The sequence below is a fragment of the Odocoileus virginianus genome, chromosome 20 (genome assembly GCF_023699985.2).
Source record: "Odocoileus virginianus isolate 20LAN1187 ecotype Illinois chromosome 20, Ovbor_1.2, whole genome shotgun sequence".
Lineage (NCBI taxonomy): Eukaryota > Metazoa > Chordata > Mammalia > Artiodactyla > Cervidae > Odocoileus > Odocoileus virginianus.
Genome location: NC_069693.1, coordinates 5,864,413 through 5,891,284, shown reverse-complemented (window position 1 = coordinate 5,891,284; position 26,872 = coordinate 5,864,413). Strand labels below are relative to the sequence as shown.

The window sequence follows — 26,872 nt, the reverse complement described above, 5'->3', positions numbered from 1 at the left end:
CCATCCAACCATCTCATCCTCTGTCGTCCCCTTCTCCTCCCGCCTTCAATCTTTCCCAGCATCTGGGCCTTTTCTAATGAGTCAACTCTTCGCATCAGGAGGCCAAAGTATTGATGCTTCAGTATCAGTCCTTCCAGTGAATATTCAGGACTGATTTGCTTTAGGATAGACTGGCTGGATCTCCTTGCAGTCCAAGGGACTCTCAAGAGTCTTCAACACCACAGTTCAAAAGCATCAATTCTTCAGCCCCCAGCTTTCTTTATGGTCCAGCTCTCACATCCATACATGACTACTGGAAAAACCATAGGTTTGACTAGATGGACCTTTGTTGGCAAAGTAATGTCTCTGCTTTTTAATATGCTGTCTAGGTTGGTCATAGCTTTTCTTCCAAGGAGCAAGTGTCTTTTAATTTCATGGCTGCGGTCACCATCTGCAGTGACTTTGAAGCCCAAGGAAATAAAGTCTGCCACTGTTTCCATTGTTTCCCCATCTATTTGCCATGAAGTGATGGGTCAGATGCCATGACCTTAGTTTTTTGAATGTTGAGTTTTAAGTCAGCTTTTTCACTCTCCTCTTTCACTTTCATCAAGAGGCTCTTTAGTTCCTCTTCACTTTTGACCATAAGGGTGGTGTCATCTGCATATCTGTTTATTGATACTTCTACCATATAGGAAGGAGTAGGGCAGATTTGTAGCTTTTTGAGAGCTGCATGGCCACCTGATGCAAAGAGAAAAGCCGACTCATTGGAAAAGACCCTGACGCTGGGAAAGATTGAGGGCAGGAGGAGAAGCGGGTGACAGAGCATGAGATAGTTGGATAGCATCACCAATTTAATGGACATGAGTTTGAGCCTGATCCAGGAGATAGTGAAGGGCAGGGAATCCTGGCGTGCTGCAGTTCATGGGGTCACAAAGAGTCGGACACAGCTGAGCAATTGAACAACACTGAAAACATTTTTTTTTAATCAAAACAATAGACATAGCAACAAATTTGCAGGGAACAAATTATGATTAAAAGCTGCCCAGGGACTTCCCTGGCGGTCCAGCTGTTGAGATGCCATGCTTCCAAGGCAGGTGGCTTTAATTAGTCACTACCCATTTCCCTCCTCCCTTCAGCCCCTCAGTTCAGTCGCTCATTCGTGTCCTACTCTTTGTGACCCCATGGACTCCAGGCCTTCCTGGAGTAGCTTTTCTTCCAAGGAACAAACATCTTTTACTTTCATGGATGCAGTCACCATCTGCAGTGATTTTGAAGCCCAAGGAAATAAAGTCTGCCACTGTTTCCATTGTTTCCCCATCTATTTGCCATGAAGTGATGGGTCAGATGCCATGACCTTAGTCTTTTGAATGTTGAGTTTTAAGTCAGCTTTTTCACTCTCCTCTTTCACTTTCATCAAGAGGCTCTTTAGTTCTTTGCTTTCTGCCATAAGGATAGTGTCATCTGCATATCTGAGGTTATTGATATTTCTCTCAGCAATCTTGATTCCAGCTTGTGGTTCATCCAGACCAGTGTTTCTCATGATGTACTCTGCATATAAGTTAAATAAGCAGGGTGACAATATACAGCCTTGACATACTCCCTTCCCTATTTGGAACCAGTCTGTTGTTCCATGTCCAGTTCTAACTGTTGTTTCCTAACCTGCATACAGGTTTTTCAAGAGGCAGGTCAGGTGGTCTGGTATTTCCACCTCTTAAAGAATTTTCCACAGTTTGTTGTGATCCACACAGTCAAAGGCTTTGGCTTAGTCAATAAAGCAGAAGTAGATGTTTTTGTGGAACTCTTTTGCTTTTTCGATGATCCAGTGGATGTTGGCAATTTGATCTCTGGTTCCTCTGCCTTGTCCAAATCCAGTTTGAACATATGGAAATTCACGGTTCACATACTGTTGAAGCCTGACTTGGAGAATTTTGAACACTACTTTACCAGCGTGTGAAGTGAGTGCAATTGTGTGGTAGTTTGGGTATTCTTTGGCATTGCCTTTCTTTGGGATTGGAATGAAAACTGACCTTTTTTAGTCCTGTGGCCACTGCTGAGTTTTCCAAACTTGCTGGCATATTGAGTGCAGCACTTTCATAGCATCATCTTTTTTTTTTTTTTTTTCATAGCATCATCTTTTAAGATTTGAAATAACTCAACTGGAATTTCATCACCTCCACTAGCTTTGTTCCTAGTGATGCTTCCTAATGCCCGCTTGACTTTGCATTCCAGGATGTCTGCCTCTAGGTGAGTGATCATATCATCGTGGTTATCTAGGTCATGAAGATCTTTTTTGTACAGTTCTTCTGTGTATTCTTGCCACCTCTTCTTAACATCTTCTGCTTCTGTTAGGTCCATACCATTTCTGTGCTTTATTGAGCCCATCTTGGCATGAATGTTCCCTTGGTATTTCCAATTTTCTTGAAGAAATCTCTAGTCCTTCCCATTCTATTGTTGTCCTCTATTTCTTTGCATTGATCACTGAGGAAGGCTTTCTTTCTTTCTTTTTTTTTTTAAATAAGGAACGCTTCACGAATTTGCATGTCATCCTTGGGCAGGGGCCATGCTAATCTTCTCTGTATCATTCCAATTTTAGTATATGTGCTGCCGAAGCGAGCACTGAGGAAGGCTTTCTTATCTCTCCTTGCTATTCTTTGGAACCCTGCATTCAAATGGGTATATCTTTCCTTTTCTCCTTTGCTTTTCACTTTTCTTCTTTCCACAGCTATTTGTAAGGCCTACTCAGATAACCTTTTTGCCTTTTTGCATTTCTTTTTCTTGGGGATGGTCTTGATCACCTGTCTCCGGTACAGTGTCACAAACCTCCATCCATAGTTCTTCAGGCACTTTATCAGATCTAATGTCACAAACCTCCATCCATAGTTCTTGAAGCACTCTATCAGATCTAATCCCTTGAATCTATTTGTCACTTCCACTGTATAATTGTAAGGGATTTGATTTAGGTCATACCTGAATGGTCTAATGGTTTTCCCTACTTTCTTCAATTTAAGCCTGAATTTGGCAATAAGGAGTTCATGATCTGATCCACAGTCAGCTCCTGGTCTTGTTTTTGCTGACTGTATACAGCTTCTCCATCTTTGGCTGTAAAGAATATAATCAATCTGATTTCAGTGTTGACCATCTGGTGATGTCCATGTGTAGAGTGTTCTCTTGTGTTGTTGGAAGAGGGTGTTTGCTATGACCAGTGCATTCTCTTGGCAGAACTCTATTAGCCTTTGCCCTACTTCATTCTGTACTCCAAGGCCAAATTTGCCTGTTACTCCAGGTATTTCTTTTGACTTCCTGCTTTTGCATTCTAGACCCCTATGATGAAAAGGGCATCTTTTTTGGGTGTTAGTTCTAGAAGGTCTTAAAGGTCTTCATAGAACCATTCAACTTCCCTCCTCCCTTCAGCCCCTGTGAAACTGAAAGTCGCTGTCATGTCCGACTTTTTGTGACCCCATGAACTATACAGTCCATGGAATTCTCCAGGCCAGAATACTGGAGTGGGTAGCCTTTCCCTTCTCCAGGGGATCTTCCCAACCCAGGGATTGAACCCAGGTCTCCCGCATTGCAGGCAGATTCTTTACCAGCTGAGCCACAAGGGAAGCCCAAGAATACTGGAGTGGGTAGCCTTTCCCTTCTCCAGGGGATCTTCCCAACCCAGGGATTGAACCCAGGTCTCCCGCATTGCAGGCGGATTCTTTACCAGCTGAGCCACAAGGGAAGCCCAAGAATACTGGAGTGGGTAGCTTATCCCTTCTCCAGCAGATCATCTTGACCCAAGAATCGAACCGGGGTCTCCTGCATCACAGGCGGATTCTTTACCAACTGAACTATGAGGGAAGCCCCCTTCAGCCCTTGGTAACCACTAATTTACTGTCTCTATGGATTTGCCTATTCTGGACATTTTATGTAACAGAGGTCACACAGTATGTGTGACCTTTCATCTGACTCTTTACTTCGCATAATGTTTTCAAAGCTTATCCACGTTGTAGTATGGATCAGAACCTCATTCCTTCTTATGTCTGAGTAATATTTCATTGCATGGATTCAGCCCATTTTGTTTACCCACTCATCAGCTGATGGACATTCGGGTTGTTTCTACTTTGGGGCTATTAGAGGATTAGTGCCGCTGGAATCATTCATGTCGAAGTTTCTGCATGAGCATATGTTTTCAATTTTCTTGGGGTCTATGCCTAAAAGTGGAATTGCTATGCTCATTTTTAAAGGGATATGAAAATCTACTCTCACGATATCCCCTTTCTTTTGCATTTTAAAATTTTGATTCAGATAAAGTCCACTCGTTTTGATGTATAGGTCTATGAGTTTTGATAAATCAGTCATCCGACCACCACAATTAAGATACCAAATAGATCCATCACGCCTCCCGAAATTCTTATTATGCCTGCCTTGCAGTCAATGCCTCCTGTTCCCCTAGACACCAACAATTTTCTCCCTGTCTAGTTTTCCCTTTCTAGAAAAGTCTCCCGATTAAAAAATCTCAACTAGTAATTAGAGTTGTCCTAAAATGCTGTCTGTGGGCTGGCTGATGCTGGAGGTCAAGACAAGCGACACCCCCCATGCCCATTTCTTGCTCTAAACTGTAGACCAGCATCTAGAGAACCTCTGCTGAGAAAAGACAAAATTTGTCTCCACTTCCCGTCCCTCCCTTCAGCTTCTGCTGTGGTCTGACACTTGCTTCCTCTCCTTGTTACATTTGAAATCTTAAAGGAAACCTGTCTCTTAGAGTGAGGACCTTGACTTGCATCCCACCCCTCCCAGGAAAGGGTGTCTCAAAGGGCCTGTGAATTAAGGAGTGGGGTTTAGGCTCCTTGTGGAAATCTGGGATTTCCAAGCTTCACCTTTAAGTGTTTACTTGGGGTGGCGAGTGGCCTATACCACACATGAACAGGACTGGAGTCCTTGGGTGGGTGTGGTCCCAAGAGAAAAGACTCCCGGTGGTTAAAGCCTCTTAAGAAGGACAGGGATTGGGGGTGTTTAGGGAGGGCTGATCTCTTATCATTCTGGGTATAAAGGGATGGGTGTGAGAGCTTGCTACAGTGGAGCAGTGTGTGGGTGGCAGTGTGTCAAGTCTAAGGAAGGAAGGGTAAAATGATAGGGGGGAAGACAGGACTGAAAAAGGGGATCCAGAGGTGGCTGATCTTTGGGGGAAGCTGGATACAGCTATGGCCTTGAGCAGTGTGACTTTGGGCAAAGCTTTCTCAGCCTCAGTGAGCTATTCTGCAAAATGGGTACAAGCATTCTTTTGCCAAGATTGTGGCCAGGACTTGCACACACTGCAGAGTGACAGGCCCCAAAGGGCAAGGGCGCCTTGAGTGTCAGCAGCACCTGAGCTAGTTTCTGGAGACTGGGATCCCAAGAGCAGCGCATGAAGGTTCTAGAAATGTCTGAGGGAGGAAATGCTGGGTTTGGGGGGCTCCCCAGGGTGCAAGGATGACCACCCTCCTGCTGTTAACACTTTTCCCTCCAACCAGATGCATCCACTGGTCCTACACCAGACATGAGCTTGCCCAGCACTCAAAGACACTTATGAATCTCGTCTGGGCTTTAAATGACAAGATCATTTTCCAAAATGAAAGGGCAGAGACTGTTCAATGAACGGAGCAATATGTGCATGGAAATCTCTTTGGTTGAAAAAACTCCTGTGGGAAAGACCTGGTAGAGGAAGACCTGCAAGGACAGAACCCAGGGATCGCTCTGAGAGGCAGGACTTCCAGTCTTTATTTTTACACTTTGCCATATTTTGCAACTTTTAGCTCTGGTTCTCCACACTGCACAGGTTTGTTTTTCTGACTCAACGTTATTAAAAACATAGCTTGAAAGGGCCCCCCTGCCCTCCCGGTCAAGTCCGAGCTCCAGGCAAGTCCGCCAGGCCTGGTTGCTCTGACCTCCGCCCACTCTTCACACCCACCGCGTACACCGCTGCCTCCCGGCTTTTGCACTTGCGGTTTCCTCTTCCTCTCCACCCTCCAGCCTTCAGGTGGCGGGGGAGGGGGCGTTCCTCACCGCCTTCTCGAGACTGGGTGCCTAACTTTCTCTCACTCACACAGCACTTCATTTCCTTTGGGTGTCTTATTACACTTTGCAATGAGAGACACGTGCCGCTGAAGCTCCCAGGCTTCAAATTTGGTTTAACTCAAAAGGAACACGGGGATTTCCATTTAGCCCGTTAACGTGGCGCCCTCCGGTGGTCGCCGCTCACATTCCGACTTGCGGCCATTCAACCCCTTTACAGCTGTGCGTTTGCATTCCATTCAGACTTCACTCTTAACGTGAGACCACACCAAACATTCCTAGCCCAGGCTTTCAAAGCGCAGTCATTCCGGAGTGCACGCCATTCCCGGGCTACTGGGCTCAGGTGCGGTGAATGAAGGCGCCACACGGCCAGTCGCGTCCAAACCCCATTTATTTGGTTTCCCGCGCTCAGGCCTGCATCACCGGCCGGGACTTCTCCGCCTGCAGCTTCACTCCGGAGCCCGCGAAGCCAGTACCGCCCTGTAGGAGGAGAGGGTGCCGTGGGGGTTCCCTAGCCGCGGAGGTGAGGCTGGGCCCTGGCCCCTGGCTTGATGGGGGCGGGGGCTCTGGAAGGAGGGCGGGGTTACCCGAAGGCCAGGGGGCGGGGAGGAGGGGCGCCACTCACCCGCTGCAGCACGATGATGTCGCGGTCCGTGAGCTTATCCCCGGTCACTGGATCCACCATGTCCTTGCGAATGAGCTTCTCCACGCACTCCAGGGTGACCACGGCCCCACTGTGGTGAGGGTGACGGTGGGAGGTGAGGAGTCGGGGCACCGCCCCAGAAAGGGGGCCACACCCGCGCCGGCCGTGTCCGGCAGGTCCCCGGGCTGTCCTCTTGGCGACTCACGAGGGGCGCAGCACGGCGCAGGGCGTGGCGTTGCTCAGGCTGTCGCGGGTCACGGCGCACACGTAGCGCTCGCTGCGTGTGATGAGCCCCACGCGGTCCACGGAGCTGTCCAGCGGCGTGAAGCGCACCGGGGTCAAGTCGGACATGCGCAGCGGCTTCCCAGACATGGGGCAAGTCACGATGCGCGACTGGGGTGGGGGAGGGAGGCAGGGTCAGCAGGCGGGGCTGGAGCCAGGTGGTGGGAGAATACGGAGGGGGCCTTCAGGACCCAGGTTTGGGAGGGGGGCGGGGTGTGAACCTGGCCCTCTCTGGCAAAGAGGGCGCAAGGGCGCGTGGGGCAGGGGCTCACCGGCTTCTCCAGCTTCGTGGCCTTCGCCTCGGGGGTCAGCGACGGGATCCAGAAGCTGGGCAGTGCTTTGTCCTTGTCCTTGCCTGCAGGGCCCGCACTGGACCCGGGCTGAGCATCATCTGCGGGGGGGAGGGGCTGGGATGCCGCACCCACGAAGGCACCTGCGGGACCCCCTGCCCACCTCATGCTCATCTCTCTCACCTGGGCCGCTCCCTGCCGAGGCGACCTTGGGCGTGAAGGGGTTGAGGGGCCGGCTCACGATGGCCGCCTCTTTCTCCAGGAAGCCCCGCACGTGGTCCTGCGCCGCGGCCCGCTGCAGCGCCTTCTGCTCCTCTCGCCGGGCGCCCCGCTGCTTCTCGTAGGCCTGCAGGCGGCCAGGAACCAGTGAGCCGGGCACCCTCCTGTGGGCTGTGGGTTTGGGGCACCCTAGGTAGGGGCCAGGGTGGATCTCTGAATTTAAAGGAGGGCAAACTGGGACCCACGCAGGGGACACTACGGGCAGAGGCTCTTAGTGTTTGGCACAGTCATCTGCGGTGTGTCTCTGCTGCCTTCGCTGGTTCCTCCCACCAACTGTAGGACCCCGAACCATTTCCCGTTTAGCTGGTTTGGGACTCGGTGGCTTCTCCGTCCCTTGGCAGCAGAGTGGTCAACAGCTTGGCTGGAGACAGACCACCAGAGCTCAAACCCTGCCTCTGTCACTGATGAGCTCTGTGGCCTCTAGAAAGCGCTGTGACATCTCCTGGCCACAGTTTCTTCACCCATAAAACGGGCTCACCTTCATCTGCCGGGCAATTTCCTTCTTCTGGTGCAAAATGTACTCTAGGATTGCTTCCCGCTCATAAAGGTAGCCATCTGGGCTGCGAAGAGAGAAGAGGATGAGAAAGCATGGCCAGCAGTTAACAGCCACCCTCCAAACATCAGCTCCTTGTCCTGGAGACCCCCTCAGCATCTTACAGGCGGCAGCTCACTCGGGGCTCTGCTTAGCTCTCTGAGGTGACCGCGCCATTTTAACTCTCCTGGCTTTGTATGTGCTCCAAGGCGTGGGGGAATATCTTCTGCCATAAAGGGTTAGCTCAGGAGGCCAAGGTTATCCACACCCTGCATATTCCAACCAAAGGACTGGCCTGTGCCTGGCTCCTGGGAGGGTACTTCTAAGCCCTTGCAATGTCCTGCCTGGTAAGGGTTTGCCTGGGGGGCATGGCTTATGTGGCATTAGCTGGATCTCTGCAGTCAAGTGAGGGAAGTGAAGTCGCTCAGTCATCTCTGACTCTTTGTGACCCCATGGACTGTAGCCTACCAGGCTCCTCTGTCCATGGGGTTCTCTAGGCAAGAATACTGGAGTGGGTTGCCATTTCCTTCTCCAGGCGATCTTCCCAACCCAGGGATTGAACCCAGGTCTCCCACATTGCAGGCAGGTGCTTTACCATCTGAGCCACCAGGGAAGCCTCTGCAGTGAAGAGGCAGATAATGGGAAGCACTTCATGAACTGTTATTACAGGCTGGCAGTGTTCCAAGAGCCCTACCCTCTATTATGAACATATTCTCTTCCACACCCCATGAAGTATACTAGGATCATGCCCAGGTCTCAGAGGGGAACACCGAGGCTCCGGGAAGGCAGGTGGCTTGTCTAGGGCGCCCTGGCTGTACAGCCCCTCCAGCGGTTCCCTTGCCCTTTGCCCCCCGACCAGCTCACCCACGTGCCCAGCTTACGTGACGACAGGGTCGTGGCAGGGCTGCAGCGAGAGGCAGCAGCAATCGAAGTCTTTGACGGCATCCCGGCTCAGTCGAATGTTCTGGGTGCCATAGCCTGAGGCAGCTGGGGACAGGAACACACAGAGGGATGGGGAGCCAGGGGACATGCCCCTGTGCAAACCCGGAGAGAAAGCGAGGACCCAGCGGAGGTGGGGGGCCCTTGTGCAGTCAGGAACATGTGCCCAGGGTCTGTGGGTTGGGGGTGGGGCACACCTACAGGAGGTGTTCATCCCCGGAGGGTAAGTGACAAGACAGACAGGCTCTGAGGCAGCCCGAGAGCCAGCTCGGCCAAGAGGCTCGTGGCTGACTCCCCCCGGGCCTTCTGGCTCTGGGACCAAGCTCAAGCACCCGCACTTCTCTGGGCCTCAGTTTTCCAGTCTGGAATACGGGCTGACAACACTGATTCCTTCCTCTGTGGGTATTTAGAAGGCTTAGATGAATTCAAACAGGAAGGTACTTAATGTACAAGACAGGGAAAAGGTGGCTGGCTCGTGTGGGCTGTCATGTTATGATGCTATGACCATTAGTCATGTGGGCTGTGTTAGCACGGTCAGCAGAAAGTCACACACAGCAAGCTCAACCAGAGGGGCAAAGCGAGTGCCCTGGGCATTTTGGGGTCCATCTGCCCCCCTCGCAAACCCAGTACCTGTGTCCTTCTTTTTCTCATGGTAGGTGTAGACAGCCCCCGCTGTGCAGTTCTTGCCGTGCCGCGTCATCCTGGCAGGGAGGAAGGGGTAGCTGCAAGGCAGCAGTGACCGAAGGGAGCCCACGCAGAGAGGACTGGACCTTTATGGACCCCGATCTGACCTGATGGGCAAGCTGGCAGTGGGGCAGGGGAAGACAGTTTTGCACTCATTAGATGGTTAAGAAAGACCTCTATCCTCAAAAAAAAAAAAAAAAAAGCACTCCATCTTGAAAAAGACCTGAGGTTTGCTACTGGAAGTGGTGTTGGAAGGGGCACAAGTTGCGAGTTATCCTGAGATGGTGGAAGGAGGCTTACATGCAATCTGATGGGAAATCCTAGCATCCGAGGCGATGGGTGGGGCGAGAACATGCGTGGGAGACCGAAGCGCCCAGCAGATGCTCTGGGATCTCGAGCATGTGTGGATGCTACACGCCCATTTCAACTTGAGCGCATCTGGATTTGCTTAGGTGCAGTATGCCTGTTGCTCAAATTGTTCCCTCACGTATCACTCACGTTGGAATAAATTCTGAGTTTTCAAAACAAGTGTTAGAGAGAGAACTGAGTGCACATCGAATTCTGGTGAATCAGCAAGAAAAACACAGCTACCCCGATCAGACAATGAGCAAAGGGTGAGAACAGGCGATTTACAGAAGCAGCTCAAAGATGGGCAGCTGGATGCCTCAAGCTCTCCTCATAGGAAAACCACGAGACATCACTTGACTCCTCTCTCCAAGGTGGTGGGTGGCACTGTGAGTGCTTGCTAAGACCAGGGTAAGGGTTGGTGATAGGAACCCCGCAGGTGATGCTGGGGAAACACCGGCTGGGGGACTTCTACAAAGTGAGTGCAGGCGATTCTGCACTTGTTGTGTGTGTGCCCCAGAGACGACGCCCACTAGGGAGCCCATGTGAGGATGTTCGCAGTGATGCTGTTTATCCTGGAGGGGAGCTGAAGGCAACTGAATATACCGCCCTGGTGGAATGGACAGTGACTGCGCACCAAGGAAACCATCTAGCAGTGAGATGCAACTGACTGGGTGTGTACAGAGCATCATGGGTGGGTCTGAAAACCACGATGCTGGGTGAAAAAACAACAATCGACATGTGCACAAAACACTGTAAACACCTGCAAACAAAAGGATCATGCATATAATAATGGCTGCCTGTGTAAGGGAGGGGACTGACTAGATGGATGCATGTATGCTCAGTCGCTTCAGTCGTGTCCCACTCTGAGACCCCATGGACTGCAGCCCACCAGGCTCCTCTGTCAATGGGGTTCTCCAAGCCAGAATACAGGAGTGGGTTGCCATGCCCTCCTCCAGGGGATCTTCCCAACCCAGGGATTGAACCCACATCACCTACGTCTCCTACACTGGTAGGCAGGGTCTTTACCGGCTAGTGGAAGGCTAGGGGATTAAAGAGTAATCCCCTTTTAACAGAGAGTAAATCGATCGAACAAGCTGAGGGTTGATGGGATCAATGGAGTAAGACCTTCTCCCTGGCCCTGGCTCTCTCCTCGCTGTGACTCTGGACGGGTAGTTCCCTTTCAGGGCCCTTTGGTAGGAGGTGCGGAGAACCATGGGCTGTACCGACGTTAACTGGATGGCTGTGTGGACTAAATGAGGTCATACACAGAGTCTGGCATATGGAATGTTCAGGAAATACTCTCTCCTGTTCTCTGCCTGCAAGGAGGATCCAGAAGGCAGGGGTGGGGACACCACCAGGGACTCCCAAAATATAAAAAAGCAACTTCATCTTTATTTTCCCTGGTTTGTGATGCTTTCAGAATCTTGCCTTCTCTTTCAAAACATAAATCTCTCCAGGAACCTATGGACCTTGCACGCCCCCTACTGGCGTCTTCCTCCCAGTAGGTACATTGACAGCATAGATGCACAGACCCGTAAGGATGCAGTTGATGTGTTTTGGCAGATGCACACACCCTCCTAACTACCGCCCCAGTCGCCATGTGCAACATTCCTGTCACCCCAGCCGCAGCCACTGTGCTACGTGTAGAGGTGAACCTTGGTGAAACACCCCAACTCGACCCATGGCCCCTCCTCCGGCTTCCCCTCACCCCCCAGCTTTGGAGCAGGTGTCCGGCACCTGCCACCTCCCCAGCTCACTGGCCACTGCCCTCCTCTGCTCTGGCCCCCTGGCTTCCGCCCCCGTCCCCCCACCCATCACCACTCATGAAGGTCGAGTTCACCTCCGCAGGGACAAATTCCCCACTCTATTCTTAGTTGTCAACTGCCTTGACCCTCCGTGGTATTTGGCACTGGGCTGCTTGTCTTGTGGCCAAGCTCTTTGGCTTTGTGGACTGGGACGTTTTCTCTCTGAAAGGAGAGGAACTGCTAGAGAGGGAGCATTACTTCTCTGGGCTGTCATGGGAATAAGCACAAGGGACACTGCTTGACCCCTGACCCCTGGGCCAACTCCCCGTAGCCTCATCTCATCAATCATCCAACTTCAGCCACCCTCTGGGGTCTGTTCCATCGGCATCTCCACTTTGGAGAGAGGCAAATGGAGGCACAGAAGTGAAGCCATTTGCCTAGGCCAGTGGTTCTCAAAGTAAGGTCTGCCGAGACCCCAAGGGTCCCTAAGATACTCTCAGGGGGTCCACAGAGTGATTTCCATAACACTAGTATGTGTTTGCCTCTGTTCCTCTCATTCTCTAGTAAGCATCTGGAGTTTTCCAGAGGCTGTGTGACTTGTGCTTGTGAAACCTTGGCTTTAAGACACGTCTGATATACAGAGTGAAAGAAGCCAGGTACAAGAGGCCCTATTGTTGATTCCATTTATATGAAACGTCCAGAATGGGAAGATCCATAGAAACAGAAAGGAGACTGGTGGCTGCCACCCACTGGGAGAAGGGAGGACGGGAATGGGGAGTGGCTGCTAAGGGGGATGGGGTTTCTTTCTGCAGTGATGAAAATGTCCTGAAATCAGAAAGTGGAGATGGTTACAAAAATACTGATTATATGAAAAACCACAGTTATATACTTTAAATAGATGAGTGTTTTGTTATAAGAATATTTCAATAAAGACCCTTTCATGTCTGTTTTCATCTTATATTGTAAATCTCTTTTTCCTTTGGCCACACCTGTGGCTTGCAGGATCTTAGTTTCTGGACCAGGGATTGAACCCAGGCTTTCAGCAGTGAAAGTACGCAGTCCTAACCACTGGACCACCAGGGAACTGCCCTGATATGGCAAACTGTGATAGATCGAACTTCCACAAACAAAAGCTTTTTTTTTGGAGTCCTTGCTGATTTTTAAGATCCTGAGACCAAGAAGTTTGAGAACCACTGACTGGGGCGGGCAGGTTTATGGTCTCCTCAGTTGGGACAGGCTCAGAAAATAGAACTACTACCATCTGCTGTCACTACCACTTCAGAGAGGACACGTCCAAAGTAAGAGCAGCTATTATTTACCAACCTTCCCCTCTTACAGAGGAGAAACCAGGCCCATGGGGCCCCCCTGGCAACAGAGCTGGACTTGAACCCACTCACCCAGGCTCTGGAGCTGCCCCCCCCCCCCTTGGTCAGTGACAGCTGGCAGTCCTCCTGGGGAGGTCACAATCCGAGAATGAAGGCTAATCCATTCCCATGCTCCTATGAAATCTTCAAAATCCACAGTCTAGTCCACTCTTTTAATATGTCTCGATTCAGACAACAATTTTCACTGGAGGAACTTGCCCTGCATTTAGATTTCATAAAATTTACAGGAGCAAATGTACACTCACATGTCCTGGTTGCGCCACACATACTTAGAAGTTTTCCAGGGACTGAATCCAGTTTGGTGCTTGAATTTAAGTTAATTAACAGTCCCTCAGGGCCCTGACACAAGTATAGAAGAGCGCCACGGCCTCCAGGAACTCGTGGCTACTTTGTTTAAAAACATGACCACAACACCATGGATGCACTAATAATTCCTTAACATCATCTTCTATCCAGCTGGTATTCAAACCTCCCTTATCATCTCCCCAGGTCTTTTTCTCCAGTCGATTTGTTTGAATCCTCAATCTCCTGAGGTCAGAGATCCCTCTGGGAACTAAAGAATGAGAAAACTAAAGAAGAACTAAAGGATGCTACAAGTCCCCTCCCGAGAGGAGCATGAGGTCACATGGATGCTGCTGGCTGTCCCAGGAGGGTGGAGGCCTGTGTTAAGGGAACCCAAAGGGCCAATTACACTCAAGGAACTCACAGACAAATATAGGAAGTATCGGAAGCAGGAAGGAGGGAGGCTCCCTAAAAGCAAAAGGGAACATCTATCTCAGATTTTTCTATTAATAGTGATTAGTATTCATCTAAGAGGTTCGGTAAACCCAGCCCTGTTATAAGCATTTTATACATGTTAACTCCACTGAATCCCAGGGCTTCCCTGATAGCTCAGTTGGTTAAGAAACTGCCTGCAACGCAGGAGACCCTGATTCGATTCCTGGGTTGGGAAGATTCCCTGGAGAAGGGATAGGCTACCCACTCCAGTATTCTTGGGCTCCCCTGGTGGCTCAGATGGTAAAGAATCCACCTGCAATGTGGGAGACCTGGGTTCGATCCCTGGGTTGGGAAGATCCCTTGGAGAAGGGAATGGCTACCCACTCCAGTATTCTGGCTTAGAGAATACAGTCCATGGGGTTGCAAAGAGTCAACTGAGCGACTTTCACTTTCCACCGAACTCCACAGCACAAATGGCCACTACAAACAAGGAAACAGAGGCAGGGAGAGGTGCCCAGTGCAGCCGGGGTTGACCCAGGCATCTGCATCTGCGGCCGAGGCCATCGCGGGTGCCTCCTGGCTGCAGGTGGCCCCAGGCCCTGTGCTGACTCTCAGTGTGGAATGGGGCAGCTCCTATAGGCCTGGCTCTGCTCCTGGAAATCCCTGTGGGCCTGGGCCTCCCGCTACCCGGCCCTGGAAATCCCATCCGCTTCCTCCTCCCAGGCCCCATCAGGAGTTGCCTCCTCTGGGAAGCCTGAGGGAGGCATTCCTGATGCTCTGACAATGCCCTGATTTACCTCCACTACAGCCATCTCAGAATTTCCCCCTCCAGACTAGGAGCCCCCTAGAGGTGGGGCCTGGGCTGGACTCCGGCTGGGTCCCAGCACTGCCTGGCACCTGGGGGTGGGGGCTGGGCACAGAGATGGCATGACAGTATCAGTTAACGACTTCCAACCATGCGGGGGGGGGGGGGGGGGGCAGGGGTGTAGGTGTGTAATCAATGAAACGACCCATCCATCCAGTCAATACATCACAAAAGCACTGTAAGAACAGAAATGACTGGACTTCCCTGGTGGTCCAGTGATGAGAAAACTTTGTGGTCACAATGCTGAGGACCCAGGTTTGATCCCACATGCCATCATGAAGATCGAAGATCCCATGTGCCACAACTAAAACCCACCACAGCCAAATAAACAAATAAATATTAAAAAGAAAAAAAAGAACAGGATGGTGTGGAGGGGGACACTGTTAGAAATTAAGAGGAATTTAAATGACAAAACAATGATTTGAATTGATTCTGATTCAAACAATTGATATTTTTATCAGGGTTGCTTTTGTAAGTGTGATAATAGTATTGTGGCCATGGAAGAAAATATTCCTGCTTTTTTGTGTGCCTATACGCTTTTTAAAATTAAAAAAAAAGTTGTTGAAAACATTTTTTAAAGTTGAAGTATAGTTAGTTTAGTGTTGTGAAAATGTCTCTGCTTTTTACACATGTATCCTAAAATATTTAGGGGTGAAATGTCACAGTAGACAGACTTTGCCTTATATATTTAATTTAAAAAAATGCCCAACCAGTATGACAAAAATATTAATAAACAGAAACTCTGGCCATATGAATTTTTATATTATGATCCCACTTCTATGTAAGTTGTGTTAGGTAGGAAGTTAGACATGAGCAACCAGGGGAAGCCTGGCTGAAAGGGATGCAAGCCATCTCTAAACTCCGAGACACACCCAGGAGAGCTCACAGATATGCTACAAATATAACCACAGAGACTTTTCAACTCCTGCACGTGTATCCTATTCACACAGTGGATACAAAATGACCACAGGGGCTTCTCCAAGTAACCTTACCCGCGGTTAGGCAGTTAGGAGCCTATTAAGACATAAACAACACAGCCTGCGGCTATACAAGTTATAATTATCATTTGGCCTGAGCGTATGCCATTTCTATTCCCTTTCATTGACTGGTGGTGGGTACAAGCCCTACTTTGAACGGGGCAAAGCCAAAAGGAGGAGACTGGAAGTGTAAAGAGGGAAGCCAAGAGGGATTGACAGGAAGGATGAGGAGGACTCCTACGGCAGTGTTGGATTAATAAAAGATTATCCGCTTGAGCTGAAGGGAGCTGTAACTTGTCTGTTGTTCTACACCTTTTCGTCCATTGCTCCACATTTTTGTTGCCGCGAGACAAGAACGGGAGGAAGAGAAAGAAACTAACCTGACAGGTGGGACATTTTCATAATAAAATATTAAAGTAAAACTGCTTTAAGGATCCATCAAGACCTGAGTTCACAACGAATCAGCAGCACCATCAAAGGGAGAACCTAGGACTGCCTAACCCCAAAGCTCCAGAGGAAAACGTTAACCTACAGCAACTCCAAGAGGAAAGGGCCTGTCAAAGGTGCAAAGAGGCAGCGGCGGCGACTGCACAACCCTTCCCCGCCCTCCCCATCACGGTCTGGGAAACTGAGGCCAAGAAAGGGCCCACCCTTTCTTGAGGGGTTGCTCCTCATTCAATATCACTCCTTAGACCTCCCCCAGGAGTCCCAGTCTCTTCCGTGCCCTGGGATCCGCAGCCCATTCGTCTGCACTGGAATTAATACTCCGGGGAGAACTGCCGGATGACGGTTTGGCTACCTAAAGGGATTTCCGGCACCTCCAATTCGGCTTCAAACTTGAGGCACCTAGAGGGCTCTATTAATGACTGCCAGGAAGTCAGATTTCAAAATCTTGTCCCAGTCTCCCTCAGGACCACAAGACTCTTGCCCACGGGAAGGCAATCGCACTGACACTATTCTTCTACCGCCTAGAACTCACCTCACAGACGACCCCTCCTTCCTCGATGGCTACTTCAACGGTACTCCTACACCGGAAAGGAGCTCTGTTTTCCCTCTCCGCTCCGCCGCTTCCGCCCGGCGAAGAGACCGGAAGTAGTTCTGCCCCTAGTGGCGGAGATAGCTCTTCTGGCTAGGTAAATTCTCCCTTCTTTTTTTTCCTCCCTCCGGAAACGTGAGTGGCAACTCGAGGGTTCCGGTCGGTGAAACTGGCGTGAATAGGGGGCGTGCTTAGTAAATACTAGGCGTTTCCCTGGACGGGCCTAGGCTTTGCGTCTCTTCAAGCCTGTGTTTAAGGACTAACCACTTTGCCCTGAAATTGAAAAGCCCACTTACCAAAGTGTGTATCATCCACTTTTCTGCCGCAAAAGAAGAGACAATAGAGAAGGGACGGCTCCTCTGTCCCCACTTTGTAAATGGAGCAGTTGAGAAATCGGAAGTCAAAGTCTTTCAAATTGTCTCAGGAAGCAGGAATTTACTGCGGCATACCTACCTATCTCTAGGGACTAAGGCATACGTTCCCCTCCAGTTTCTAGATAGCTAGATATCTAGATGTTCATTTCTGTAGCTCAGCCTGGCGAGCTCTCTGGAGACAGGGGGGAATTGGCTAGGAGGGGAGGAGGCGCCTATCCAACACCCTGAGTGTCCCCGTGGTGTCAGGAGACCCAGGGTCCCTTTGGGGCTTTGGACGTTATACCCTTAATTATAAGGTTCCTTTATTTATGTATGTATTTTTTTCACAAGGTCCCTTTAAATACTCTGTCCCTTACCTGAGTCCCGCCCAGGGCAGGTAATAAAAAAACCCCGCCCCTCTTGCCTGGAACCAAGATTGTGTCGGCTTTAATGAACAAAGTACCCTCCTGTTCCTCTCCCCTCCCCTCTCCCCTGCCCCTCTTCACGGCTGGCCGGCCGCAATTAGCCAAGGAGGCCCCGATTAAGGAGAGGACAGTGCTCACAAGTCTAGGCAGGTAAGTGAATGTCCCTGGAGGCAGAGCTTGGCTTGGGGACCTTGGTGACCTGGCTCTGGGCTCTTCTGGTACCCAGAAGTTGGAGCCCCCAAACCCAGGATTCCAGGATGACTGCCCCCTCCCTCAACTGCTGGACCCCAGGATATGTGCCTCTGGTTTTACTTCTTGTATACTCTTTGATCTCTGTGGGTGGAGGGTTTCCCTGGTGGCTCAGGCGGTAAAGTATCTGCCTACAGCGCAGGAGACCTGGATTCAATCTCTGGGTCAGGAAGATGGCTTGAAGACGGGAATGGCAACCATCTCCAGTAATCTTGCTTGGGAAATCCCATGGATAGAGGAGCCTGATGGGCTACAGTCCATGGGATCGCAAAAAAGTCAGACACATCTAAGTGACAAACGCTGTAGGTGGATGTGGCAGTGGGCACAGAGAGATGGGTATATACATGGAGATTATCAGGAAGAAAGTGATCCAATCCATGGACGTGTTTACGAGCGCCTGCTATGTGCCCAAACCCGTGTTGGGTGCTGCAGGCACAGCTGGGAAAAAGATAAGCTCCTGGTTTTGGTCTCTGGAGGGACACTGCGTTTGCTGAAATCCTGCCTCTGAATCTTGCAAACTGTGTGAACTCGGGCAAGTTCTTTTACTTCTCTGTGCCTCAGTCTCCTCCTGTATCAAATGGAGATAATAATAGCACTGTGGTGAAAATGAAACTGAGCTGATAGAGGTAAATGACCTTGAACAGTCTCTGGTCCAGATTACAGGCCACGTAAGTGTCTGCTCTTATAATTCATGGACCACAGAGTCTGATCAGGGAGACCTGGCCTCATTCTTCAGTGGCTGAGGCACTTCTCATCTAACCACACCTGGTTCCTAGTGTCCACAAAATATGAGGGGCCACCCCTCTGTGCTGCTGCTATACCTGGGATTGGCCACCTGCCTGGACACACCACCCAGTGGGAAGCAAGGCCGAGGTGAGTGTTGAGGGGAAGAGCCAGAGTCCAGGCAGCAACACCCACGTTCCTCTGGCCCGGGAGAAACCCTGCCTCCAGTCGCCTCCTCCCCAGGACCCCATGAGGACTCTCCATCTCCTTAAGTTCAGGCTCCTTCGTGTCCCCAAGGACTTCCCTGTAGCTCAAATGGGAAAGAATCTGCTTGCAATTCAGGAGACCAGGGTTCGATCCCTGGGTCAGGAAGATCCTCTGGAGAAGGGAATGGCAATCCACTTCAGTATTCTTGCCTGGAGAATCCCATGGACAGAGGTGCCCGGCGGGCTACAGTCCATTGGCTTGCAGAGAGTCAGACACGACTGAGTGACTAACACACACACACATACACACACACACGTGTCCCCAGTCCTAGGAGCCCTCCGTTTTCTGTCCCTTATGTCTTTTGGACTGCCCTGGAGGCTCAGACGGTAAAGAATCTGCCTCCAATGCAGGAGACCAGGGTTAGATCCCTGGGTCCGGAAGATCCCCTGGAGAAGGGAATGGCTACCCACTCCAGCATCTTTGCCTGGAGAATCTCATGGACAGAGGAACCTGGGCAGGCTACAGTTCGTGGGGTGGCAGAGTCGGGCACAACTGAGCAACTAATGCCCTGTGTGTCTTTTGGGCCCAGAGGTCTTCCTGGACTCCCCAGAGGCACAGAGCTTCCTGGGCAGCCGTAAGCGGGTTCCAAGAGCCAATTATTGGGACCTGGAGTTGTTCACTCCAGGGAACCTGGAGCGGGAGTGTCGAGAGGAGATATGTTCCTGGGAAGAGGCGCGAGAGTACTTTGAGGACAATATTCTGACGGTGAGGAGTCCCCGGAGGTAGATTCAAGGGGTCCCCGGAGGAGTACCCTCTAGGACCTGGGGGTGGGGTCCTGCCCCTCAACTCCGTCTGCCTTCCTGCCTCAGAGACCAGGGTGGGCTGGTCTGGGGGTGTGGAATCTTCCAGTTGATGCTTTTCAGCCTTCCCTCCTCCTGCCCATTCAAGGATCACTTTTGGGAGAGCTACGTCTACAATGGCAAAGGAGGTGAGTTGGGAGAGCTCTCTCATCCTGTACAACTAGGGCAAGGCTTTACCCTGGAGGCTGAACCACCATCCCCCACCCCAGACTGGCTCCCTCCAGACTTCATGCCCCATGAGTTACTGGAGGGAGTTGTCAAAGAAAGCCCTTCCTCTGAGACTGGAGCCCTTGCCTCAGGATCCCACCACACCTCACTGAGGGGAGGTCCCCTGTCCCTGGGAAGGGGGACAGTTGGAAGGAGAGGTTACAGCCCTGAGTCCTCAGACTCGGAAGCCCCGGCCCACCTGAGCCCATCTTGGAGTCCAGAGCCTCAGCAGCTTGGTTGCTAAGGGGGTTGCTCCCTAGCAACGGGGCCGGGGTAAACCAGTTGGTGGAAGCCTGTGTGTCTTCACCTACTGGATCAGCCCAGTCCCAACCCCAACCCCTCCTCTGAGTTCTGAGGCCCCGTGGTGGCTGCAGCCTTGTTGCTAAGGGGGGGGGGGGGTGCTCCTTAGCAACCAAGCCTGGCCAGGCCGGACCAAAGAAGCCAGCAGCACTCACTACCTGGTTGGTCCCCCCTCCCCCACAACTCCATCCTGGCTTCACCCTGGTTGCTAAGGAGGCCTTCTCCCTAGTAACCACACCTAGCCAGGCTCAGGACCCAAGGCCTCCTGCCCACAGGAGGACCCCCCTCCAGGTACCAGGCATCTCACTCCCCTAGTGGCTTGGTTGCTAGGAGTGTATCCTTAGCAACAGGCCCTAAGTCTGGGCTAGAATCCTCACATTGGTTGCTAGGGGAGGTAACTGGTTTGCTACAGTCCTATGGCTTGTAGCCTGGTGGCTTGAATCTACCTGAAATGTGTCAGAATCAGGAAGCCCCACCTTCTGAGTGCAGCTTTTTGTGAAGAGGGCTAAAAGCCTGGGATTTACTGTTTGAGGAAAGTCCCCCGCTACCCAGTCCTAAAAGAAGTTTTCCCAGCAGCAAGACCTAGCAAGGCCTCAGGAAGCCAGGGTCCTCCCTGTGCCCCACCCCCCTTTTCCTCCGATATGAAACCTTGATTGCTAAAGGCACTTCACCTTAGCCAAGAGTCCACATGAGTCCTAAACCCCATCACTCTGTGACTGATGGGGGATGTCCCCCTTGATGAATTTTTCTGACCTGTCTGGTGAGGCCTCGCCCCTCTGTGGGCTGGCTGGTAAAAGGGATTGCATTCCAGAGGGGACAGGATTGCCAGATAAAATACAGGATCGCTCCCCGCCCTACACCCCCAGTTAAAGTTGAATCTCAAATACACAGGGATAATTTTTTTTTTTAGTATATCTCATATATTCCATGAGACATACAAAAAAGTTACTCATTGTTTATCTAAAACTCACATTTAACTGGGTCTCCTCATTATTGTTTGCTAAAATCTGGCAGTACTGAGCATGGGGACTCAGAAGATTGTCTGCTTGAACTCCCTACCCTAACTAAGCATGTCAACTGCAAACATCCCCCCCCACCCCCCGCAGGACGTGGACGAGTGGATGTCGCAAGCCTGGCTGTGGGGCTGACAGTAGCCATTGTGCTCATTGTCCTGGCCAGCCTGGGAGCCTTCTGGTATCTACATGGCCGTCGGGGCCGCAGGCAGCATTCCTGTCCTCAAGAGTAAGGGGGCTTTGGGGACTGCAGAGCTTTAGAGCAGGGTGAGCAGGGGAGGGAGGGGTCATCCTAAGGAGATGGACCAGATCGGGGGCAGGTGGGCACTGCTGAAAGATCTGAGGAGACTGTCCTGTGAAGAGTCTGGGAGATTCTGTGTCTGGTTGCAGCATCCGATTATATCTACAGTGCTTGGCACCAAATAGGGACTCCATCAATATTTGCTGCCTGGCTGTCTTTGCAGTACCCGGTTTACAAGTGATCTTCATCCTGTGATGCTGTATCTGATGAGGCTGCAGCCTGTGGTCTGTGGGTGCCTGTGGGATGTCAGTTTCCGGGGTGACAAGATGAGGCTGTCTCTGTGTGTGTCCGTGTGAGTTGTCTAGGTGTGTGTTTCTCAGTGGCAAAGTGTAAGAGAGTGCATGAGCATCCGTCTCGAAGTGGAGTGGATTTGGAGGTTTCCAGGAAGAGTTTGTTGGAAGAGTGGATCTGGGAAATTTGTGCCTGAGTGTTTCTCTGTTGTGTCTGTCTGTTTCTTGTGTGTGTCTGCCTGCTTCTCTGCAGGGCTGTCTGTTTCTCCATGACTCTGCCTGTATCGGGGCACTGTGTCTGTGAATGAGCCTGTCTCAGCAACTGTTGATTTCTGTGACTGCCTGTCATTACGTGGTGCTTTTCAGTCTGTAGAGTTCGGTTGAAGGTGACCCTCTTTTTCCCTGGTCCATCTCCCTTTCACCTCTGTCCCCCTACCACCCTCAGAGTCTCTGTCTCCCTAAGTCTGACCTTGTCCCAGGGCTCTCTCTCCTGCTAACAGTGCACCTTCTGTCCCCAGCGTCGAGCTCACTAGGCCCCTTAGTGATATGAGCCCGCAGACGCCCCAGCCTCCACCCCCACCCCCAGGCCTCCCCACCTACGAGCAGGCGCTGGCGGCCTCGGGGGTACACGACGCACCTCCGCCCCCCTATACCAGGTATGGGGCTGGGCTTCGGCCTGGGGGCGGGGCGCAGAGGGGAGGGCATGGCCGGGGGAGGGGCGTGGGCTTAGGGGCGGGACTGAGAATTTTGAGCTTATTATCCAGGGAGAGGCTTGGAGAACGGGGGCGTGGCCCAGCCGTGTGTGTGTGTGTGTGTGTGTGTGTGTGTGTGTGTGTGTGTGTGTCTGGAATATTATAGGAGGTTGGGCCGCGCGCGCGCGTGTGTGTGTGTCTGGAATATTATAGGAGGGTGGGTCTTGAATCCAGAGGGTCCGGGATTGGCTGAGACGCCCAGGGTGGGCCGGAGTGGTCTTGGTTGATGGGGCAAAAACAGCCGGGCCTTTGACTTCGCACTATTCTCCTCCCCTTGCAGTCTCAGGAGACCCAGCTAAAGAGCGGCTTCGGAGCGGAGCCGGGGTTCTCTGAACCGTGCCCTAGATTCGCACCGGATTCCGGAAACCCCCAGGCCTCTTAAACTCCGGAGCTGAGCTTGGAGGGGTGATGGGAGTAGGGGTCGTCCGGCCCGAGGCCTACTCTACCACACGTGTTTCCGCTGCGTACGGATACAAGCAAGTTCCCAGGCAACGTGTTCCCGCGTCCCGGCCCCTCGCAGGCCCCCACGGTCTCCTGACCTGGGGTTATACGCCAGCCCCGTACGCAGGGTAGGAGTGTGTGGAAACTTGGACCCCGGAGCGCAGTCCAGGTGCGCAGACTCGCGTGTGAGCGGGTATGACACGGCCATCGCCCTCAGTGTCACGGACCACGGACACGCAGAGACTCGCCTGTGCACAAGCGTGTTTTCCTGCGCTCCCCGTGCGCGCACAGGGGCACTCTGCAATCCAGGAAAAGATGGGGAGGGGGCGTATTTGCAAGCGGGCTCGGTTAGGGGCAGGATCGCGCTGCACCTGGGGGACTGGAGTTGAGCTCTTTCTCCAAATAAAAACACCTTGGAAGAGAGATGCAAAAGAGTGAAATAATGCAAAAATTAAAAAAGAAAAATCAAATAAACTGAACTGCGTTCCTGGGCGCGTCTGCGCACGGTGGAGCTGGCTTTCTGTACAAACGCTGCACCCTACACCCCCAGGCCCTGCTAGCGCCCTGTGTCTGCCTCTCTCTCTCTTTTTTTTTTTTTTTTTGCATTTGCACGGGATTGTGGGAGGAAGCGGAGCGCAGCCAGACACCCCGCCGCCCGCCCCCCCTTCCCCTCCCCCCTCCCCCAGCCGCCTTGTGCAAAGATGGCTGCACCGTGAGCGCAGAGGAGGAGGAGGCGGCGGCGGCGGCGGCGAGAGAGCGAGCACCCAGAGCCCGCACCCACCCCGGGGCCGCCCGGGACGCCCCCTCCTGAGCGCGCGCCCCCCCTTCTCTCTTGCAAGGGCCGGGGCAAAGGCGGAGACAGCGGGGTCCCTCCTCCCCCCTCTTTCCCTCCAGGGGGAACCCCCCTTCCCCCCTCCTTGGCTCGGCGGCTGCACCCCCTCCCTTGCCCGCCCCTCCGCCCCTGTCCCCTCCCTCCCCCGCCCGGGGCCTTCCCGGGCCTTCGGCGGCTGCAAAGAAAAAGAGAGAGAGAGAGAGAGAGAAGGGAAAAAAAAGCAACAGCGGAGGGAGAGGCGGCGGAGGAGAGCGCGCGCGCGCCCCCTCCCTCCCTCCCTCCCTCCCCCTCCCCCAATTTCCACCGCGGCCAATTCATGGACAGGAACTACCCCAGCGCCGGCTTCGGGGACCCGCTCGGCGCCGGGGCGGGATGGAGTTACGAGAGGTCAGCGAAAGCTAGGTAAGGAGCCGGGGGTGGCCTAGAGGAAGGGGCCAAGGGGTGGGGGCCCAGCCCGGCCGGGCCCGCCCGGCTACGCGTGCATCGCAAACTCCCCTCCGGCTTGCAAGGGAGCGGCCTTCCTCGGTTTGCAACAACGCCGCCGCCCCAGTTTGCAAATTGCAAACTCCGCCAAAGCCAGCTCCGGCATGCAAAGAGAAAGATGCAGCGGGGAAATGGGGGTGCAAAACAATTTCAGACCGAGAGGCCTTGGGAAGGTGGGAGGGACTGGCGAAGCAAGGCCTGGATTTCCCCCCATCCTTGGATTCCCGGCTTACTGACCCCTCCCCCTTGCGCCCCAGGCTCTGCTCTTGCAAAGGTGGGAAGGAAAAGAAAATTAGAACGCAGACCTGGGGGGCGCCCCCCCCCCCAGGTCCTATTGTTCCGGGACTGCGCGAGGCCGCGCTACGCGGGGGCCCCCCCCAGAAATTCCGCGCGCTGAGTGGGCACGGGGCCCCGCCCCCTTCCGAAGCTGGGGTTCTGTGTGTGTGTAAGGGGGGGTGTCCTGGCATCAGAGACACACCCCCTTGAGCTCCCCCACCCGCAAAGACGGAGAATCCTAGTTGATGGCGAGGAGTGGAGTGTTTGACCTCTTGAGTCCGGGCCGTGGATGGGGGCCGCTGCATAGGAGACGAGGCTGTTTCTCCAGTGTGTGGTTGCGTGTGTGAGCGTGGGCCCAGGCGTACACAGCTGGCAGCCAGTTCACCTGCGAGTCTGCCCCTTTCCTGCTGTTTGTGTCACGCCCTCACTCTTCACCTGCCCCCTGCCCCCCTCCCCCACACACCTGGGTTTCCCAGGCTGGCAGGGCAGGACCCCAAGTGAGTTAGGATTTTCCATGTGGGACTCCTCGCTCCGTGTCTTTCCCCACGGGTGAGTTGAATACTGGTTTGCACACATACCTGGCCTTGCATGGGTCCATGCATCTGAACCTCAACCCGGGGGATGGACGACGTTCATGTTCACACTTGTACCTGGTACTTTCCCCGAGTCCTATCCTCACTCCCCCTCCCCCATCCCTGCTGTTGGGGAACAATCTGTGGCTGCCCCTGGCTCGGTGTGCGCCATCCCGTGAGGTTCAGGGCCTCTGTGTTCCCACGTGTCTGAAGAAGAGGGGGAGTCCCTCGGGGGTTGGCCCCAGGGCTTTGTGTCCCCTACAGGGTGGGGGCCCTTGGAGCAAACTCCTTATTTTCAACTTAAGACACTTTTCTCTTGACTCTTCAGCCTGTCTCCTTCCTGTGCATGTCTGTGAGGCTCTCTGGGCTCTTATTTACTGGGGCTCGAGTGGGGACCATGGCTCTTTTAAGTTGGGGACCCCGATTCTCTTGTCTTTCCTTTATGGCTGAAGGTTCCTTAGGATAACCCCCAGTCAGCTGGAAGATTCTCCCGAACTCCCTGGGGGATTTGCTGAGTTCCTCACTCCGAGGGCAGCTTCGGAGGAAACCCTAACATCTCCCTTTCCACCCCCCACCCCACAGCTTGGTCTATGGCAGCTCCAGGACCTCACACCCCGAGACGGACATCTTACACCGCCAGGCCTACGCGGCCCCCCACCCACTGCAAAGCTATGCCACCAACCACCACCCGGCAGGTACGGCCCCTGTACCGCCCCGCCTGGCCCTCCCTTCGACGCGGCTGATTGGCTGCTGAAAGTTCCACCCTTCCTAATTGGCTGTGCCCTCCGTCCTGGCTCGCCCCTTGCCACTTCTTCCCTGATTGGTTGTTCTGTGGCTGGTCAATTTCTCGCCGGATTCGTCCGCCCCTCTTTCTGGTCCCGCCTCTTTCGCTCCAATTGGTCCGGTCCTCTCAGCCCCCAAATCCCACCTTCTCTTCCAGGCTTTTCCGCCTCTCCAGCCCACCCCGGTCCCTTCCCTCTGGATTTGTCCATCCTCTTGGTTCTCTGAATTCTTTCTTCCTGATTCTCTTTCTTCCTGATTGGCTCCGATTCATGGACCTCCCCCTCCTCCCTTAGATTTGCCCACTACCTGATTCTTCTGTGACGGGGCCTCTTAGTACCTCGGATTGGTTCTCCTTTGATCCTGCCGCTTCCCTTCCTAGATGGATCAGCAACCAGACTGTTGTCCAGTTTGACCCTAAGACCCTCTTGGTTGGCTCCTTCCCTTTATCCCTCCCCCCACCCTTTTTTTTCTTTAATTCTGGACCCTCTCACTTGGACTTAACCCCTTTCGACTTGTTCTCTGGTTCTTCCCACTGGCTCCAGTATCACCCCATCTCTTCCCCTTCCTTGTTAGAATTGCCTAACTCCTTTGGCCTCCCTTGGACCGTGAGAACTCTCTGTTCTTTTTCTCCCACTTTTTTTCACCTCTGGGTTTTTCTACTCCTTTGTCTACTCTTCCCCTCCTGGGCTCCCTGCCCTTACGATTGCATCCTACTCCATCCTGCTTACCGTCTCCTTGTTTCTGCCTACTTTCTCCTCTTTGAATCTGCACCTTCCATCCAACCCCCTTTCCTGACCCAACTTGCCTTTGGCTTGCTCTTTCTCCCTTGCAACCTTGCCCTATCCCCCACCTAGCTGACTCAACCCCCGCCCCGACCCTTGCCAGGCCTCTCTGGACTCTTCGACACTGGCCTCCATCATGCAGGCTCAGCAGGGCCCGACGCCTCCGTCATGAACCTCATCTCGGCCCTGGAGTCCCGGGGCCCGCAGCCTGGCCCCTCTGCCTCCTCTCTTCTTTCCCAGTTCCGCAGTCCTTCCTGGCAAACAGGTAAGCCCGCTGCCAGCCCAGGAGGGCCAGGGTGGGACTGGCGTGTGGTCGACGCTCACCTGTGGTCTCCCTCATTCATCC

At 52.8% G+C, this 26,872-nt stretch overlaps 3 protein-coding genes and 1 non-coding gene across 7 annotated transcripts in view; 2 read left to right on the top strand and 2 right to left on the bottom strand.

Annotated features, from left to right (window-relative positions):
* Positions 1-2,489: 2,489 nt before the first annotated feature.
* Positions 2,490-2,596, bottom strand: LOC139030140 (U6 spliceosomal RNA). The gene has a single exon (XR_011482446.1). It is a non-coding gene; the product is annotated as a U6 spliceosomal RNA (small nuclear RNA).
* Positions 2,597-5,698: 3,102 nt separating this feature from the next.
* NOSIP (nitric oxide synthase interacting protein) lies at positions 5,699-16,784 on the bottom strand. 3 transcript variants are annotated; one of them, XM_070450516.1, is made up of 9 exons: positions 16,681-16,784; positions 9,611-9,783; positions 8,923-9,028; positions 7,988-8,069; positions 7,414-7,576; positions 7,213-7,331; positions 6,864-7,018; positions 6,641-6,749; positions 5,699-6,495 (listed from the first exon to the last, which is right to left on the bottom strand). In XM_070450516.1, the coding sequence occupies exons 2-9, from the start codon at positions 9,678-9,680 to the stop codon at positions 6,424-6,426; spliced, it is 876 nt and encodes a 291-aa protein (XP_070306617.1). In that variant the 5' UTR covers positions 9,681-9,783; positions 16,681-16,784; the 3' UTR covers positions 5,699-6,423. The 3 variants fall into 3 exon arrangements, with proteins under 3 accessions (XP_070306617.1, XP_020741309.1, XP_020741311.1); XM_020885650.2 differs by having other exon boundaries at positions 6,864-7,051; positions 16,681-16,783; XM_020885652.2 differs by having other exon boundaries at positions 6,864-7,051; positions 9,611-9,681; positions 16,681-16,769.
* Positions 16,785-16,838: 54 nt separating this feature from the next.
* On the top strand, positions 16,839-23,302 carry PRRG2 (proline rich and Gla domain 2). Its single transcript, XM_020885656.2, has 7 exons — positions 16,839-17,665; positions 18,541-18,637; positions 19,284-19,459; positions 19,643-19,682; positions 21,168-21,303; positions 22,124-22,261; positions 22,638-23,302. Exons 2-7 carry the CDS (start codon positions 18,553-18,555, stop codon positions 22,654-22,656), a joined length of 594 nt encoding a protein of 197 aa, XP_020741315.1. The 5' UTR covers positions 16,839-17,665; positions 18,541-18,552; the 3' UTR covers positions 22,657-23,302.
* A 158-nt stretch (positions 23,303-23,460) lies between these two features.
* The window catches only part of PRR12 (proline rich 12), a 29,255-nt gene continuing 25,843 nt past the window's right edge, over positions 23,461-26,872 (top strand). For both annotated transcript variants that reach the window (XM_070450507.1, XM_070450506.1), the window contains exons 1-3: positions 23,461-24,032; positions 25,544-25,656; positions 26,630-26,791. In XM_070450507.1, the coding sequence (XP_070306608.1) occupies positions 23,947-24,032; positions 25,544-25,656; positions 26,630-26,791 (361 nt within the window). In that variant the 5' untranslated portion in view covers positions 23,461-23,946. The remainder of the gene's footprint in view (positions 24,033-25,543; positions 25,657-26,629; positions 26,792-26,872) is intronic.

What these genes read in the sequence shown, in the direction of transcription:
- NOSIP (XM_020885650.2), bottom strand. Translation starts at nt 9,680, where the DNA reads ATGACGCGGCACGGCAAGAACTGCACAGCGGGGGCTGTCTACACCTAC. An exon ending in AAATTGCCCGGCAGATGAAG is followed by an intron (nt 7,577 to 7,987) that starts GTGAGCCCGTTT and finishes GGCCGCCTGCAG; the next exon opens with GCCTACGAGAAGCAGCGGGG. An exon ending in CTCGGCAGGGAGCGGCCCAG is followed by an intron (nt 7,332 to 7,413) that starts GTGAGAGAGATG and finishes TCCCCCCCGCAG; the next exon opens with ATGATGCTCAGCCCGGGTCC.
- PRRG2 (XM_020885656.2), top strand. Translation starts at nt 18,553, where the DNA reads ATGAGGGGCCACCCCTCTGTGCTGCTGCTATACCTGGGATTGGCCACC. An exon ending in CGTCTACAATGGCAAAGGAG is followed by an intron (nt 19,683 to 21,167) that starts GTGAGTTGGGAG and finishes CACCCCCCGCAG; the next exon opens with GACGTGGACGAGTGGATGTC. An exon ending in CAGCATTCCTGTCCTCAAGA is followed by an intron (nt 21,304 to 22,123) that starts GTAAGGGGGCTT and finishes TTCTGTCCCCAG; the next exon opens with CGTCGAGCTCACTAGGCCCC.